The sequence below is a fragment of the Petaurus breviceps genome, unplaced genomic scaffold, assembly GCF_028583685.1.
Source record: "Petaurus breviceps papuanus isolate PSGF00001 unplaced genomic scaffold, PetGlider_PUasm1.0 208, whole genome shotgun sequence".
NCBI lineage: Eukaryota > Metazoa > Chordata > Mammalia > Diprotodontia > Petauridae > Petaurus > Petaurus breviceps.
In genome coordinates, this window is record NW_027185852.1 from 10,023,952 (window position 1) to 10,042,411 (window position 18,460).

General features: G+C 38.6%; 1 protein-coding gene across 1 annotated transcript in view; it reads right to left on the reverse strand.

Moving 5' to 3' along the window:
• The window catches only part of LOC138165260 (leptin receptor-like), a 94,847-nt gene that overhangs the window by 66,029 nt on the left and 10,358 nt on the right, over positions 1 to 18,460 (reverse strand). Inside the window, exons 3-4 of the mRNA XM_069093398.1 lie at positions 11,682 to 11,754; positions 768 to 1,094 (exon numbers count right to left, since the gene is read on the reverse strand). Coding sequence (XP_068949499.1) covers positions 768 to 1,094; positions 11,682 to 11,721 — 367 coding nt within the window. The 5' untranslated portion in view covers positions 11,722 to 11,754. The remainder of the gene's footprint in view (positions 1 to 767; positions 1,095 to 11,681; positions 11,755 to 18,460) is intronic.

Here is an 18,460-nt window from a genome sequence, read left to right on the forward strand (position 1 = left end):
CTAACAATTAGAATTATGTAAAATGGATTGGGAAGGAACTTGCAGTGACTTTCCCCCTCCTTGAATGTTTTCAGTAAAGGCTTCTCACCAGATCTATCCATTGACTTTATTCTTCTTCAGGTCTAAGTTGGATGAAATGGCCACTGAAGCCCTTTCCTCCTCTCAAATTCCAGTCTTCTGTGAGCCCTAGAGCTGAAGTCTGAAGGCCTGGGTTTCAATGCTACCAATGACATTTACTACTTACAACACCACAGGCAAGTCACTCCCACATCTTTAAGCTGCAGTTGCCTCACCCATCAAGCAAGAATAAGAAAGATGTGCAAAATGTACTTCACAGAGTTGTGTTAAACAGTTGTGTGTGTGTGTGTGTGTGTGTGTGTGTAAAAGAGCCATAAGGGTTATGTGTTGTTTTATTAACTAAGTTTTTAAAAATACCTTTCTATTCTAATAAGAAACTATCCTGGTTTTAATTCAATTAAATAGCTCATTTTATAAAGGAATAGACAGAATAGGGGGAAATGGCCCCTTATTTTATCTTTCCACTTAATACAACAATTACTGGTGTTGACAATTCAATGCTATGAATGTGAACCTAATTTTCTTTCACTCATACAAAAATTTCGATCAAGAAAGCCTCTTTCCATCTACCTCATTCAGATTTACTGAACAGTAAACTGTCAAATAAAAACAACTGTCAAAATGTCAAAAAAAACCTGTCAATTTTTTAAAATTTCAAAATGGGTAATGTAGAACTTTAAATATCTAACCTTTCTGTTGCAAAGATGGGGAGAGTGCTGATGGAGAAACAAATGTCTTCCCTTCTGTACTGTTCCTACACATGGAAGGATTTTTATCATGTTCACTCCAAAGGCAACAGTAGAAACTTTCTTTGGATGCAAATTCTGAAGGTGATGAATCACGTGAATTAAAGTTAGTATCAGCAGTCTGATCACCTCCACTGAAAACAGAGCTGTTCTTGGAGAATCCAGGAGGCCAAAGGAAGTCAGTCTTGTTTGATGGCAAACAGGAAAGCATGAAATTCCACGGCTGGATTTGATATGCCATATCATATGCAATTATTATTTGGATGAAGTCTGTAAAGACAGAGAAAAAAAGGTAAATTAGAAATCAGTGGGGGGTGGCTAGGTGGCATAGTGAGTCGGGAGGACCCGAGTTCGGTTCCAGCCTCAGACACTTAACACCCTCACAAAAAAACTAGCCTTGAGCAAGTTACTTAACCCCGATTGCTTAAAAAAAAAAATTAGTGAAGCATTTTGGCTATTATGCAAGTAGAAATTTGATAATGGCAGAAAGTTCAAGAATAATTCTTTTTTTTTCTTTTTTTATCTTCCTTTAATTTATTAATTTGTTTGTTTCCTTTTAGTTTACAAGATTCAATTCCACAATTCCTTGAATTTCACATTTTGTCCCCCTCCTTCCCCTCCCCCCATGGCGACTTATTATCAAGTATAGGATCTGTAAATACTTTCACATTATACAATGGTCAGGTTATAAGGATGGATTGTACCAGCTGGAATGAAAAATGGTAAAGAGGACATAAAATCAAATAAGAGAACGAAAAAGATCAGGTATTTTGCTTCCACCTGGATATAAATTTAGTTCTTTCTAGTTCTTTCTCTGGATGCACGTTTTTCTCTCCATCATGCGTCTTTTGGGATTGACTTATATCCCTGTATTGTTGAGAAGAGTCCAGTCTATCAAAGTTGGTCATCACACATACGTTGTGTCTGTAATTGTGTACAAATTCCTCCTGGTTCTACTCTTCTCACTCAGCATCAGTTCTTTTAAGCCTCTCCAGGTAAACAAAAATGTTTATAGCAGCTCTTTTTGTTGTGGCAAAGAATTGGAAAATAAGGGGGTGCCCATCAATTGGGGAATGGCTGAACAAGTTGTGGTATATGCATGTTATGGAATACTATTGCTCCATAAGAAACGGGGAGCAGGTGGTCTTCATATTTACCTGGAGAGGCTTAAAAGAATAATTCTTAAAGGTTTCCAAAGTTCTACTTAAGGGTTTGATGCTTTACTAAGCATTGCACACCTAAGGTGCCATACCTCAGTCTTACTCAAATCTGCCAAAGGATCCATGACCTCATCAATGTGGATATTCTTTCCATTGAAAAAGATTGTTATAGGTAACTTTTGTCTGCACTTGTCCCATAAGTTCACCATAGCAGATCTCTCCAACATACTCCATAAAGCCTGATCATAGTATAGAATTCTCAAAAACTATGTCAAATGGAAATCAAACCCTGAAAGGTTTCTACCATGCTAGAAAGACCTTGAGTATGATTCCAGTAAAAAGGCTCTTTGTTCTCTGGAAATTAAGATAGACATCTTTGGGAAGTTTGAGAGAGAATTTTCAATTGAATCTACTGGTTCCATCTCCATTGTCTTCAATACATCTAGATCCTTCCTATCCTTAAAAGAGACTACCATTTCCACAAAAATTTCATGCTATATCTCTTCTGTCTTTCTCAGTCAAACTCCTAAAAAAACAGTCTTTCAGCACTCTTTATCTCCACTTCCCTTTCTCTCATTCACTTCTTGATCTTTTATAATCTGGCTTCAATTGAAACTAGTCTCCCCTAAATTACCAATGATCTTGTAGGGTGTTTTGATTAAGAATAGAAGAATGAGCTAAATAGATAAGGGAGGGACTTTTACTGGGGAGGGTAAAATAAGGGATAAGAGGGTAAGGGGAAAAGATAAGATAAGGGGATAACATTGAAAGAGAGGCTAAGAAGGAAAATAATAAAAATGAGGTGAAAAGAAATTCATAAATAGGGATTATAATTTTGAAAGTGAAGGGGATGAAGTCACCCATAACATGGAAACAAATAGCAAAATGGATTAAAAATCAGGATCCAAAAACATGTTGTTTATAAGAAACATATTTTAAAATGAGAGATACACACAGAGTTAAAATGGAAGCTTGGAATAAAATTTATTATGCTTCAGCTGACGCAAAAAAAAAAAAGGCAGAGCTCACTATAAAAGCATTTTGGCAATATCAGATCTTAAACTGTATTATAAGGCAGTAATTATCAAAACTATCTATTACTGGCTAAGAAATAGAAAGATATATTAATGGTACAGCATAAACACATAGTTTATAGCAACAAATAAACATAATAACCATGTATTTGACAAGAGTTAATTCTTTAACTTAAGATTTTGGAATAAAATTTCATTATTTGTAGAAAAAAAATGTTGAGAGAACTGGAAAACAGTATGGCAGAAACTGGGCTTGTACTAATATCTCACACCATTTACCAAGAAAGGTCAACATGGCTGTATGACCTAGATATAAAGAGAGATTTTACAAGAAAATTAGAAGAACATGGAACATATTACTTATCAAACTTATGGATATGTTAGCAATTTATGAGTAGAGAACAAAATTAGGTATAAAAGGAATAATTTCTGCTACATTATATTTAAAGGATTTTGTATAAATAAAATTAATATAGCCAAAATTGCAGGAAAGCAGAAAATTGAGAGAAAAATTTATAGCTTGTTAGATAAATGTCTCATATTGAAAATATATAAAGAACTTTTTCAAGTCTATAAGAATATGAGTCATTCCCCAACTTATAAATGGTCAAAGGATATGAAGTCATTTTCCAATGAAGAAATCAAAACAATTTATAATCATATAAAAATTTCTCCAAATCATTATCAATTAGAGAAATGCAGGTTAAAACACTTTGAGGTATCACTTTATACCTACCAGGTTGGCTAAAATGTTAGAAGGGTAAAGTGATGAAAGTTGGAAAAGATGTGGAAAAATTGGGACAGTAATTCATTGTTGTTGGAATTACAAAGGGATTCAACTATTTTAGAGAGCAATCTCGAATTCTTCCAAGAGTTATTCAACTACCTATACCCTTTGACACAGCAATGCCACTATTTGGCCTATTTCCAAAGATGATTAGGGGAAAAGGCAAAGAATTTATATGTTCTAACATGTTTATAGCAGCTCTCTTTGTGGTGGCCAAGAACTGGAAATTGAGGAGATGCCCGTCAATTGGGGAATGGCTGAACAAGTTGTGGTATATGATAGTGATGGAATACTACTGTGCTATAAGAAAGGATGAGCTCAAGGATTTTAGAAAAAAATTGGAAGAACTTAAATGAAATAATGAAGAGCAAAGTAAACAAATCACACAGTAGTGTTCTCCAAGAACAGTTCTGTCTCCATACAGTAACAGCAATATTGTTTTAAGAACTACTTTGAGTAAATAAGTTATTTTGACTGTTATAAATACCCAGATTAACTATAAAGGACATATGAAGAAAGATGTATCTGTATGCAGAGAAAGAACTGATAAATAAAAGTATATATAGAATAATTATGTATATATATATATATACACATATATATTCCCAGACATATTTCTATGTATACATACATACATATACACACATATATGCCTATTTGGGTCTATTGGTAGTCATCTCTAGGGTGGGGTAGAGGGAAGAAAAAAAGAAATTTATATGATGATTTCATTGTATATTTGAAAGGAATATCAACTTGTGAATAGCAAATTTGCAGCTTCATATATAGTCATCTCTTTTTGTGTATTATGTTATGGAAATGCATGTTTTTTTTTAGCATAAGCTAAAAAGAAAAGAAACTCCTCTCCCCTAACTTATCAGTGATCTTAATTGCTAAATCTTATTGTCTTTTTTCATTGCTCATCATCCTTGACCGCTGTTTGACAAACTTCTCCTCTTGGTATTTTCATAACACTGCTCTCTCCTGTCTGACTATTCCTTCTTAGCCTCCTTTGCAGGGTTAAGTGGAGTTTGGGCAGGAACCTATTGTGGTCCAATCTATGAGCTTCAGACTGAACTGAGTTTAAGGTTTTATGAAGGAAGGAAGGAAGGAAGGAAGGAAGGAAGGAAGGAAGGAAGGAATCTAGCAAGTAAACCCCAAGTTAAGTGGGGAGCTTCTGGCCAACACAATTTACCTTCCTTTGGATAGGAGAATGAGAGGGAGAGGATGAGCTGAGTTACCCAACTAGTGCAAATTTTGGTGTGAATGTCAATGGCATTAGCAACCCTGAGGGTCTTCCCCTCCCAAATTGATTTGTTTTCTTTTTCTAACTAAAGGGGCCATGCCTTGATTCACTTCTTTAAAAGGCCCATTCATTCAACGGGTTTTGCCTCACTCTAAGTGAGTACCTGAAGAGGCCTTAGCCTAAAAGGTCCAGGGTCTCCCATTGCATCCTGGGTCATCTCCAGTCATCCTGGTGAATATCTGGTCACTGGATCTAGATGGCTCTGGAGGAGAAAGTGAGGCTGGTGACCTTGCACAGCCCTCCCTCCCTCAAATCAAAGTCCACTGCAAGTCACCTCATCATTTCCCTGATGCTATCCACGGTCCTCTTCGAAATTGAAGGCAAACACGACCTTTGGAAGATGATCATCTCTATGATCCCCAGTAATTGTGGGAATGCCCCCCCACATTTTCCAGAACCCATTTCTCTTTTCTCTCTGTTATCTCTCTCTTCAGGCCTAGGAATTCAATTACCGTCTCTAGATAGATGACTTCTATATCCATGTAACCATCTTTATTCTCTCCCTGGAAATCTAGTCTTGCATCACCAGTTGCCTACTGAATTTGTCACACTAGATGTTCTGTAGGCATTTCAAACTCAACATTTCCAAAATGGGCATCATTGGTCTGTTCTCCCAAATCCACACCTCTTCTGAACTTCCTATCACTACCCTATTCATGATGGTGTCATTGACTCCTCACTGTTCATCCCACGTGTTCAACATTTTCTCAATTCTTGTCATTTCTTCCTTCACAACATCCCCCACCTATGTTTGTTTCTCTCCACTCTCACCTCCACCACCCTGGTCAGACCCTGATCTCCTCTTGCCTGGACTATGGCAGTGGTCTCCTAACCGTTCTCCCTGCCTTAAATTTCTTCCCACGCTAGTCAATTTCTACTTATATGCCAAAGGAATTTTCTAAAATGTAGTTATGACCATGTCACATATACCCTCACACCCTCAATAAGCTATTACTTATAGTAACAACTCCTCTGTTCCCATTCTAGCCTTCTTTCTAGCTTTCTTACTCATTACTCCTTCCTATGTCCACTAGAGTCTATTCCTGCTGATTTTTTCAATGTTCCTTGATCACGACAGTCTCTCTCCCATCTCTCCCATTACACTGGCTGTTCCTCATTCCTGGTATGGACTCCTTCCTCACCTCAGCCTCTTAGAGCCTACACTTTCCTTTAAGACTCAGTTAAAACATCTCCTTCTACCTAAGACCTTTTCTCCTTCAGTTGCTACTGACTTCTCCATCGAAGTTGTTTTATGTCTGCTTTATACACACTTCATAGATACCTATTCATATGTTTTGCATGTAAGGGGATGACAGTCCACAGGCACATATATTAGGCCTTCCAGACTCCTGACTTCAGACAGGTGCTGGCTCAATGCTGAAGTATTTGGCATTTTGGGATAACTAAGTAATCCCTCAGACCCATGATTGTGATGGGAAAGGAACACACAATCAGTTTGAAAGTTCTCCTTCTTTCTTTGAATGTTCTATGTGGCAAGGTCTCCCTTACCAGACTTTTAATGGAAGAGCGTTGTCTTTTTGTTCACCTCTCAGGCATGGAGGTTGCCCATATAGATGCAACAACAGGTATCCCAGTCAGGTGCACTGAGCCTGAGCCTTGAGGTTCCCAGCTGCCTTTTCTATTTTGTATTTCCTTGCCTACATATTAATTACTAAAATTAATACAACAAATAGTAAGTACCTACTATGTGCCAGGCATTGTGCTAAGGGCTGAAGATACAAATAAGAAAAAGAAAGATATTTTCTGCCCCCAAGGAGCTCACAATCTAATAGGGGAAGACAGCACACAAAAGTGAGATGAAAAGGGGGTGTGTGTGACACAGAGTACTTGGTTTCAGGCTATGATGATAATGGAGAGTCAAAACCAAGCAGAGCAGCTGAAGGCAAATGGAGAGAGTGCTGTCTAGGATTCCTAGCCTCCTATATACAGAGTCTCCTGGAGGAGTGGTAACTGAAGGTATTGATGAGGTGGAAGGTATTGATTAGGTGGAAGGTATTGATGAGGTGGAAGTACCACCAGCTGAGGCAGTCTCCATGATGAGGAGTTTCTTGGTAATGAGCTTCTGTGGGTATAGGAGAAGCTGGTGATTATGGTGGAGTCAAAACTAAGCAAAGCAGCTGGTGGCAAATGGATGTCCAAACAGAATGGGCATGTCCAACTTGGAACCAACCTTGTAAGGTCAAGAGGTCCCAAGATCCTGGCTCCCTTAGCTTAAGATACCTGATGTCTTAGAGAGCTTGTGAATCAGAGGGAACACCATCAAAAGAGAACTGATAAACTTCTGACCAGGTCTGCCAGAAGACTTGGACCTGAAGGGGATCATTTAGACCAGGGGAGGGGAACCTATAGCCTCAAGGCCACATGTGGCCCTCTAGGTCCTTAGGATTCAGTCAAAGGGTTACACTGGAGGAGCTAGAGAGCTTCTTGTGGCCTTGAGGCCTCAGGTTCCCCTAGTTTAGACTGTGCAGAGCTGGATCACAACGTAAAATGCCTCTTCAGCAGTCTCACGAAATGCATTATGTCTTAATGTCTTAAGTATTAGCTTCTTGAAGAAAATAATAATAGTGATAAATTATTGTACTCTGTCTTCAATTAATGCCACTTGTAGGCCTTGTGTGTGTTAAGCATTCTTGTGTGTGTGTGTGTGTGTGTGAAGAAAACAAACAGCCAACGTCTATGTAACCTACTCTGGACACTGAGCACCTTTGTACTTCTGCCTAAACATCTACCTAAGTCAAAAGAGTATGAGAAAATAAAGCTCTCTCACTAAAGTCCAGGCTCCCTTCGAACGAAGTCCAGTCACTACGTGAATGGGCCCAAAGTCAAGGAAAGCTTGTGAAGAAGGGGAACATGTGTGTGTACATTTCAGTCTTTAGAAAAGCATTTTTGGGGCGGCCAGGTAGCACAGCGAGTAAGAGCACCAGCTCCAGTGTTGGGACGACCTGGAGATCGAATCCCGGGCTCAGACACTTAGTACCCACCCAGAAACACCTGGCCGTGTAACCTTGAGCAAGTTACTTAACCCCAAATGCTTTAAAAAAAAAAAAAGGGGGAAAGCATTTTTACAAATCATTAAAAAAAACTTTGTTTGGATGAGTTCTGCATTATCCTGTCTCATTTCTACATAGGAAAATATAATTGAAAAAGAGCTCAATGAATATGAAATACTAGAAATGAGAAAAAAATCCACTAATACAAAAAACTAATATAACTCATTAAAAGCACATTAGCAAATTAATGGCATATGACAAATTCAGCATATTAGATCTGAGTGGACAAAGAGTTATTTTAGGCCTTTTATTAAAATCAAACCCTACAATGATCCTTTCTGACATGTTCACTTCTCCAACAAATGCTTTTGAAATCAATTGCTATCTCAAGGGTAATCATGTAGTTTAATTTTTTTTCTTGTTTAACAAAACAAAGAATATGTGACATGACTCATTGGCTGTAATAAGTTTTTTCAAGCCCACTAAAAAGATGCAATCAGTTGGAATGAATGAGCCTTAACCTCACATCCTTGACAGAGAATCTGGGATAAAAAGTATAAATGAAGCATTGAAGAGACTGACTCTACAAGGGACAGGCAGCTTCATGGAAAGAAGGTCCAGCATTATCATCTCATGTTCCTTAGTAAATGCTGTCTTATTCCTCAAATCGAAGTGATTTTGGTCACTCTAGACAATAGGAGCTCAGCAGTTTGCTGTATACAAAGGCTGGCTCCTTTTAAACATTCTGCTGTTTAACAAACTCAGTCCATTAGTTCTCCAAAAGGAAGAATTTTTAAAAGCCTTAAAATAATTATGTTCATTGTTCCTCTATAAATTTTAAGGTTGGGGTTGTTTTTAGAAGTTCTGCAAAGGAGTGTTTTCTAGAGACAGAAACTATTGAGTGATGTTATATAAAATGAATGTGCACATGCTGAATGAGGCAGGACACTCTGACAGTGAAAGATAGCAGAGAATCAGAAGGAAGAGTCACAGAATCAGAACTGGAAGGAACTTCAGAAGCAATTCTAGCCCCTAGCTAGACAAGAACTCCTCTGTAGTGCACTCTACTAGGGGTCAACCAACCTTTGGTTAAAGACCTCAAATGAGAGGGCCCTTTCCATTGCTCCAGGCAGCCAGCCCACTGTGCCTTTGGATTGTTCTCATTGTTAGAAAGGGGCTTTTGTTTGTTTGTTTGCTTGCTTTTTCCCCGTTGTCTCACCTTATAACTTTCACTCAAGCAGAACAATTGTTAGCTATCTCCCGCAATTGACCTTTGTCTCGACACTAGACTTTGATGGCTCTGGAAGACAGAGTGAGGTTGATGATATTACATAACGTCCAATTCACGCACAACTCAAGACATCACACTTGTGGCATCATTGGTCCCCTCTGAAAAGGATGAACAAGAACAAGTGTTCTGCAGGAAGGACAGAGAGGACTTCTTGAGCAGGTGGTGCCAGGTAAACTTTGCCACACTTATTTCTTAAATGTGGGCTTACTCCCCCCCCCCCGCGCCACAGAAGCTGTATTTAAGGGGAGGCCAAACTAGGTTCTTAGGAAAATGTTTTATATTAATTATCTTCACCATGTTATGTAGTCACTGACCTCTGGGGACCCAAAGTACCAATCTGGGCAGAAGTTGGGGACTGCTATTTTTCTTCTCTCTTCTTTCTTCCTTCCTTTCTTCTTTTCTTTGTATTTCTTCTTTTTCTCTTCTTTCTCTTCTTCCTCCTTCTTTTTCCTCTTCCTCCCCCTCTTCCTTTTCCTCCTCCTCTTCCTCTTCTTCCTCCTCTTCCTTCTCCTCCTTTTCCTTCTTAATTTTTCCTTATTTTTCTAGGTTTTTATTTTCAAGAAGCTGAGACAATTTACTTTTGTTCTACAGTTTTCATTTTGGTTTCCTAAAATATACCTCTGAAAAGAGAGGTTTTTGAAATTCCACTGTTTTAAACAGAGCTACTTGACTCCACCTTAAAACCCAAATCACTCTAGCTTTCATTGAAAGGCCCCAATAATAGCCAGACCCATGCCTCTCTGACTTATTGTTTAAGTTTTTAATGGCTCAGAATGAGTAAATAGCAATTGTTTTCTGTTCTGACCAGAAATTTTGAGGGTCTTCCCCTCCTAGACTGATATCTTTCAGACATCAAATTGAGGCATCTTTTGTCTCAGTTCTTCCCCAGTCCTCAGCTGTTGAATGGGCATGGTCTCAGACAAGCTGAAACCTGGGAAAGACCTTAATTTGGGAAGACCCAGGTCACCTACTGCATCCTGGGCCATCACCAGTCTCACCTTTGTCTCAAACTGGATTTCAATGACTCTGAAAGAGAGAATGAAGCTAAGGACTTTGAGCAGCTCTGCCCCACTTATATCCAATTCACACACAAGTCAAGATATCATTGGTTCTCTTTGAAAACACCAACAATTTCAATTCAGTGAAGACAACCTTAAGTCTTCCCTTCCCCAGCCCTCCCAGTGGCTGAAATTAATCCTTGTAAGTGGAGTGGTTTTGAGAACATTACCATCATGCCTGCCCTCCTTTAGATGAATTCCTGATTGATAGGACACCTCATTATATCTAGCCAGTTGCTCTTATCTCAGACCCAATGATACTCTTTCATCCTGACCATTTTTTTATCTACTTCTGTGTGCCCAATCCTGCCCAATCACCCCCTTCCAAATACACACATACACACACACACACACACTTTCTACCTCTTGCTCTGAGAAATTTAATCAAATTAATAATACCATTGCTTCTGGAAAATATATATCTAAAAACTGTCCTGCTGGTCCATTTGTCAACTCCAAAACAATCCTATAATGTGTTAGCTCTGCTCCTCCCTAGCCACCATTTCCTTATATGTATTATCTCCTCTTATTAGAATGTCAACTCCTTCAGGGCAGGATCTGACCTTTATATCTGTATCCCCAGTACCAGACACACAGACATCACCTTATAAATGCTTTTTCATTCATTCCAGTTTGTCAATAACCTTCATTAATTAAGTAGCTACAAGAGAATCACTGGCTGCTCCTCAAAGATTTTTCTTTAATATGGACAGATTTAAATTTGTAGAATTCAGTAACATTCTATTTGGGGTGAGAAGAAATGAAAGACCACAATTTTTAATTATACAGCCTCCAGTTTCATATGTGAAACCACCTTATATTGTCACAATGAAGAAGGGGGAAGGGGGAATACATAGTACATACCATCCCACATGTACGGGCTATCTAAAGCATAAAGTCAATATTTTAAACACATTCCTCAATTGATCTGATCCATACATTAAAATCTCTAGATTCAAAAGAATGACACAATATTATTTTTTTGGATACTGACTAACTCACAAGTCTTCTGTGAATAGATTATTCTCTTTCCTTCAAATGTGTGTCTTCCCTCTTTTTCAGGTTTTATATATCCTGATAGACATGAAGGTTGAGGGGAGATGTTATCCATAACTGCTGAATCTTCACATAAAAAAATTACACTTAGATTTCTTGAGGCAAAATCTCTCATAAAGTATGGGGCTTCACAGTGTTTAAAAAGAAAATAACTTACCCCATTGGAGCAATGCCACAATGAACTTTTGAAAAACCATCTTGTTCTAAGATGTGGAACTGGAAAAATTAACCTGAAATGGGAAAAAAGAGCTTTAAAGAGAGAATCACACTCAGAGAATTATGGAAAAAAATGAAAAGAGCTGAGTTTTTACCTTCCTGATGTAGTTTTATCTCCCATAGAAAAGTCCCCTATGTAGCATGCAATTACTGCCTGTCACCAATCTATTCCACTCCTCATCCAGCCTTTGACAATTTTAAACCTTCACATAATCAACAATGTTCTGAGATCTTTTATGCCAAACAAACCCGAGTGGATTTCATGGAAGAGCGACTATTTTTAACTAAATAGAAATACTCACCGTGTTAATTAACTATCGAACAGTCAATCTCACACCAGGAATGGTATTGGGAGATCTCTGTCACTTCCCCACCTCATTTTCTGACTCTGGTTTGTGTTATAGCACTATAAAGCCACAAGGTCATCATGCTGGTAAAATTACAATATTCTCATTCATTTCTAAAAGAAGGGACACATTTTGAAATGTGGTTTTAGGAACTCCTGGCCCCTTTGCAGGAGGGAAAGAGGGGGTTAGACTTTTTAATAGTGGAAAATAAGCTAAATAACTCCCATAAACCCTGAGGCACCAGAATACAGAAAACAGTGCAGTTAGCTTTGGGACTGCTGACCCATGGGTTTCACTCAATGAGAAACACCTTAATGACAAGGGAATCCATAAGAACATTGATCACCCATACAAATATGGACACACTTTTGTTCAAGAGAGTATGTACAAATGCGTGGTAATAAACCCAGATATATTACTATTTACAAGGTCTTGGTTATGACCAACATCAGCACCAAAGTCCCCTCAAAGATTCAGAATGATGGTGGTTGACTCTCTTCCCCCTGTCGTTCATTTCATTCCAGGTAATGATTAGTCTCTCTAACATCTTCTTAATAGTCCTCCTCAAGATCAGACTTTTTCTTCTTTATCTTCTTTGCAATATTGACAAAAAATAGTCTTTGAGCTTCTCCAAAATCTCTTTAGAGAGTTACCATTATAAACTCCATAGGGTTTGCTCATAAAATATATAACATTTAAGAGAGTTCTCATAAAAAAGAAATCCATTCTCCCTTGATGTAGTCCAACTCCTTCATTTTACAAGGGAGGAAACTGAGGTCCAGAGAGGATTAACAGCCTGCCCAACATCACATAGTTAAGGATGGAACTGGAACTAAAACTGAGGTCTCTGGGTTCTCAATGCAAAGTTGTTTGTTTGTTTTCGCATTGGGCTGCACATACGCATCTTTACAAGGAAATCCAGACACATTCCATATTTTATTACTCATTTCTGAACCCAGTCCTTCACTCCCTCTTACCTTTCCTTTTTGGGGAGGCATAAATACTGATACATGCTGGAAATTCCATGGGAGTTGTCAATCCTTATCTTTGCTACTGGAAGATGAATTTTTCCTCTGAGGTCATCTCTCCCTAAAGGATCCATGGTAAATAACAAAGCTTCCCTGAGACATTAACATCTCCCTTCTGTACTGAACAAACATTTGTCCACCTAAAGCTAAGGCCTGTGAAGAAGTTCAAAAGCAAACAGTATCAGAAAATGAGGTATGGAACAGGCCTAGAATATCATGTACAAAGGTCACCGAATCCCAGCACCTGAGAATTGGAAGGGACTTTGGAGAAGATCTTAGCCTAACCTCTACCTGACCAAGAGCCCCATGGTGGAAGACAGTAGAGGCTTGACTCCTGAGAGAAATGAGTCTGAATCTAAATGAAATCAGACTTATGGTGAATAAAGATCTTTCAAGAAAAAACAGAGAGTCTGCCCTCTACACCAATGCCCAAACTGGGAAGTATAGGGAAAATTTGACAAACTGACCTTGTGGGATGATACCCACTAACTAGTTTCTCTTCTGAAGGTTAGGCTGGTTAGAACAGCTGTTGTCAAACTTTTTGGTCTCGGGACCCATTTATGTTCTTAAAAAATGACTGAGGATTAAAAATGATTGAGGCAGCTAAGTAGAGAAGTAGAGAAAACACTGTAGTCAAGCCCTATAGTCAGGAAGACCTGAGTTCAAATCTAGTCTCAGATAACCAGTTGTGTGACCCCAGGCAGGTGATTTAACCTCTGTTTGACTCAGTTTCCTCATCTGTAAAATTGGAATAATAATTGTTCTTATCTCCCAAGGTTGTTGTGAAGATCAAATGAGATAGTATTTGTGAAATACTTAGCTCAGTACCTGGCCCAGAGGAGGCACTATGTAAATATTCTTGTTGTTATACGCAGGGTTTTGCTAGCACCTGGCTGACAGGAGTTTTCAAAAGCCAAATGTTAAAATTCCAGTGTAAGAATTTACACACCTGAATATAAACTGATTTACTGGGGTTTTATTGTCTAGACTAAAGACTATGACATAGAAACTGTTGGTGTAGACTGAACCAAAACCTGTGCTGAGCATACTTTTTTGGATGTGGAGAGCTAGTTGTTAAAACATTTATCAGCACACAGCAAGTTCTCCCTATCAATATTTACTGAAGTAGAAATTCAAATATCTTAATTGTATTATGAAATATCTTAATTTTATTATGAAAATAGTATGCACAATATAGACCCCCTGAAAGGGTCCCAAGCATCCCTACACACACCATGGGTCTCCAGACCACAATAGAAGACTGTCTGGTTCTGACTGTTCTCAGAATGAGTGCTACTTGAAAGCAAGGCAACAGCATCTAATCCATTCCTGGGTGTGTAAATGATGCTTCCTTGAGTGCTAGCTTCATTTGCTTTTTGTGCTACAATGAATCTGCTCCAGCAGGGGTAAACATCTTTGGCAAACAAACCCATTCCAGCTTTGCACCTTGGCTAATATTATGAGGTAGGTAGGGAGCCCACTGGATAAAAATATCAACTGGAAGTCAGAAAGACCTGAAATCAAATCCAGCCTCAGACATTTTCTAGCTGCATGACCCTGGGCAAGTCACTTAATCTCTCTGCTTCAATTGCTTTAACTGTAAAATGTAGATAATAAAATCCTCTACCTCCCAAGGTAGTTGTGAAGATAAAATATCACATTTGTAAAGTGCTTTGTGAACTTTAAAGCATTAAATAAATACTAAGTATTATAAGCACAAACTTTTCTCTGCTATCATATCTTTCAAGGAATCTTGCATAATTTTGATAGATATTGTAGGAGATTTATTTTTGCAGGAGAAAATTAAGGTGGCATTTTGGTCTACCAAATGTGGTTTTTAATAATTTACAAGCAATAACAATGGTGTGCTCTTCTGTTTTCAATATCTTTCATGCAACTGTGTGATGGCAAAGATGTGGTCTCCAATGGAATATTGCTTTTCAAAGCCTGCCTGTTTCCTGCTAATACTATCCTCAAGGATATGCCTAACAAATGTATAGATTCTCCCCAAAGGAAAAAAAAGTTACATAGAAGCAGAGCCGAGATGTTGGAGAAAAGGCAAGGACTTGCCCGAGCTCTCTGAAATTGCCTCCAAAAAATTTTAAATGATCCTCAAAATAAATTATGGAGCCACAGAACCCCCAAAAGGATGGGAACAAACAGTTTTCTGGTCAAGACAACGTATAAGGTCAGAAGGGAAGGTCTATCTCACCAGCGTAAGAGTAGAGCTGCTTCTGGATTTCCTAGCCCACAGAGGCTGAGGCTGTCAGACAGCTGATCAGAAGATTACAGGGACTCCTTTGCTTCACTGGGTACACTTACATTGTCCATACTCGGATATAGATTGCATTTCTAAGTCACAGTCCTAGGATGAGGAAGAACACCAGCACACTACAACTTGTGACCCCAAGGAAGTGGGGATGCTAGTCACAGTTTCAGGGTAGAAAAGAGTATTTGTAGTCACACACCAGAGCACAGATCAGGAAAATAGCAAATGCATATCTCCTTACATCATACTACCTGGAAAAACTGAAAACTTACAGACCCCCAGAACTAGATGCATAAAAAAAATATCTAAAGCTTAGGACAGTGTCCCTTCCTCCGTGGAAGCAAAGCTCAACTTTAACATAAAGTTAAGAGTCAAGAAACAGGCAGGAAAATGAGTAAAGAACAGAAACAGCAAAAATCCTGACCATAGGAAGTTACTATAGTGACAGAGAAGATCAAAATACAATCTCAGAAGACTACAACAGTCAAAACTTCTACATCAAAAGTCTAAAAAAAATGAATTGGTCTCAGACTCAAAAAGAATTCCTTAAGTATTTTAAAAATCCAATAAGAGAGGGAGAGTAAAAATAGGAAAAGAAATAACACTGATGCCAGAAAAAAAAACAATGCAAGAAAAATTATGAAAAAAAAGGAGTCAACAGCTTGGTAGAGGAGGCACAACAGCACCTTAAGAAACAGAATAAGCCAAATGCTAAAAGAGGCATAAAAATCAAATGAAGTATAGAACTCCTTAAAAAGCAAAACTGATCACACGGAAAAAGATGCACAAAAATTCACTAAAGAAAAGGACTATTTAAAAAGTAGAACTGGCAAAATGGGAAAATATGTACAAAAGCTCACTGAAGAAAATAATTACTTAAAAATTAGAATTGGGCTACTGGAAACTAATGACTCCATGAGACATTAAGAAGCAATAAAACAAGATCAAAAGACTGATAAATATAATAAAATGTGAAATATCCCATTGGAAAATTGACCTGAAAAATAGATCCAGGAAACATAATTTAAAAATTATTGAACTGCCTGAAAGCCATGATCCAAAAAGAAAATAGCCTAGACATCATCTTTCAAGAAATTAACAAGAAAAATTGCCGTAGAACCAAAGGGCATGATAGAATTTGAAAGAATACATTGATCACCTCCTCAAAGATATCCCAAAATGAGAATACCCAGGAATGTTGCTCACAAATCAAGGAGAACATACTACAAGCAGTCAGAAAGAAACAGTTCAAATGTAATGGTGCCACAGTCAAGATAATACAATGTTCAACAAATTCTACTTCAAAAGAGTGGAAGGCTTAGAATATGACGTTCTGGAAGGCAAAGGAATGAGGATTACAACCAAGAACAATCACGTACTCTGCAAAACTGTGCATAAATCCTGTAGGGACAAATAGCTATTTAATAAAAGAGGGAGCTTTCAAGCATTCCTGACGAAAAGACCAGAGCCGAATAGGAAATGTGACTTTCAAACACAAGACTCGAGAGAAGCATGTAAAGGTAAATAGGAAAGAGAAATCATAAGGGATTCAATAGAATCAAGCTGTTTGCATTCCTATATGGGAAGATGATACTTGTAACTACCAAGAACGTTCTCATTATTAGGAGGAGTATACTTAGACTGAGGGCGTGGGTGTGAGTTGAATATTATGGGATGATTATCAAAAACATTAAATTTTGAGAAAGAGGAATGCACCAAGAGAAGGAAAAGGGGAGAGGTGTGATGGGGTAAAATATATCACATAAAGGAAGTATGAAAGAGTTTTTACAGTCGAGGGGAAGATGAGGGAGATGGCAGGGGGTGGGGCAGAGAGAAATGCAAGAACCTTGCTCTAGTCAAATTTGGCTTAAAAAAGGAATAACATACATACTTAGTTAAGTATAGAATTCTACCTTGCCTCATAAAAAAGTAGGAGAGTAAGGGATGAGAGAAAGGAAACCCCCCTCCTGATAGAAGGGAAAACAGACTTGCCAGGGGGAGCAATGCCTTGCCAGGTTTATCAGGTAGAAATTGTGACAGATAATCAATGGACAACCTGTGTGCATCATTGGTACACACACACACACACATACATACATACATACATACATATACATATACATACATACATATAGATATAGTCAAGAAAAAACAGGGAAAGAGCCCTACCATGTTGGGTGCAGCCCATGTGGCAACTGATGGTAGGACTTGGGCTACAGTTGCACTAGACGGGCAGACATGGATGGCTGATGATCTGCAATGAGTCTTCATGGTGGTTAGATCACATATCCATCCATCAATCAACAAGTTTCTAGTAAATGCCTACTAGATTCCAGACAGTGAGCAAGGTATTGGAGATCCAGGACAAAAATGAAAGAACCCTGGCCCTCAAGGAGTTTACAGGAAAATCAGAACCAGCCTTGCTTAGGGGGTGATAGTGGAATAGAGCCTCAAATGGAGGCAGGGAAGCTGGGAAGTGGAGGGGGTGGGCAGCATTCTACGCCTACACAAAGGTATTGACACCAGAGATGGAAGAGGGTGTAGAGGGGACAGGAAACAGCCACTTTGCTGGTCTGTAGAGGGAGGGAGGGGAGGTAATGTGCCCCTGGGATTCAGCAGATGGTCCCCAAGAGAAGCTGTGGACAAAACAAAGACCCCTTACCATACAGTCAACCTGACAATGAGCTTCTCTCTACAAATGGAGTGAGGTTGATGTTCAGATAAGAGAAGCCACAGGTCGCTGCCAGGTCCGGATTCAAAGTCTTTCTAGCTCAGGCCTGCCTACCTGTGCCTGAGCTCTGCTGGCATAGCCCTCCAGGACCCAAGATTTGCTCCAGATTTTGAGGAAGCATTAGAGAGAAGGAAAGAAAAAATGCATTTACCATGTGTCAGGTATTGTACAAACAGTCTTTTACAATTATATCTCATTTGATCCTCACAACAACCCTGAGAGATAAGTGATATTACTATCCCTGTTTCACAGATGAGGAAACTGAGGCAGACAGAGTTTGAATGACTTGTCTAGGGTCAAACAGTTAGCATTTATCTGAGGCCAGATGTGAACTCAGATCTTCCT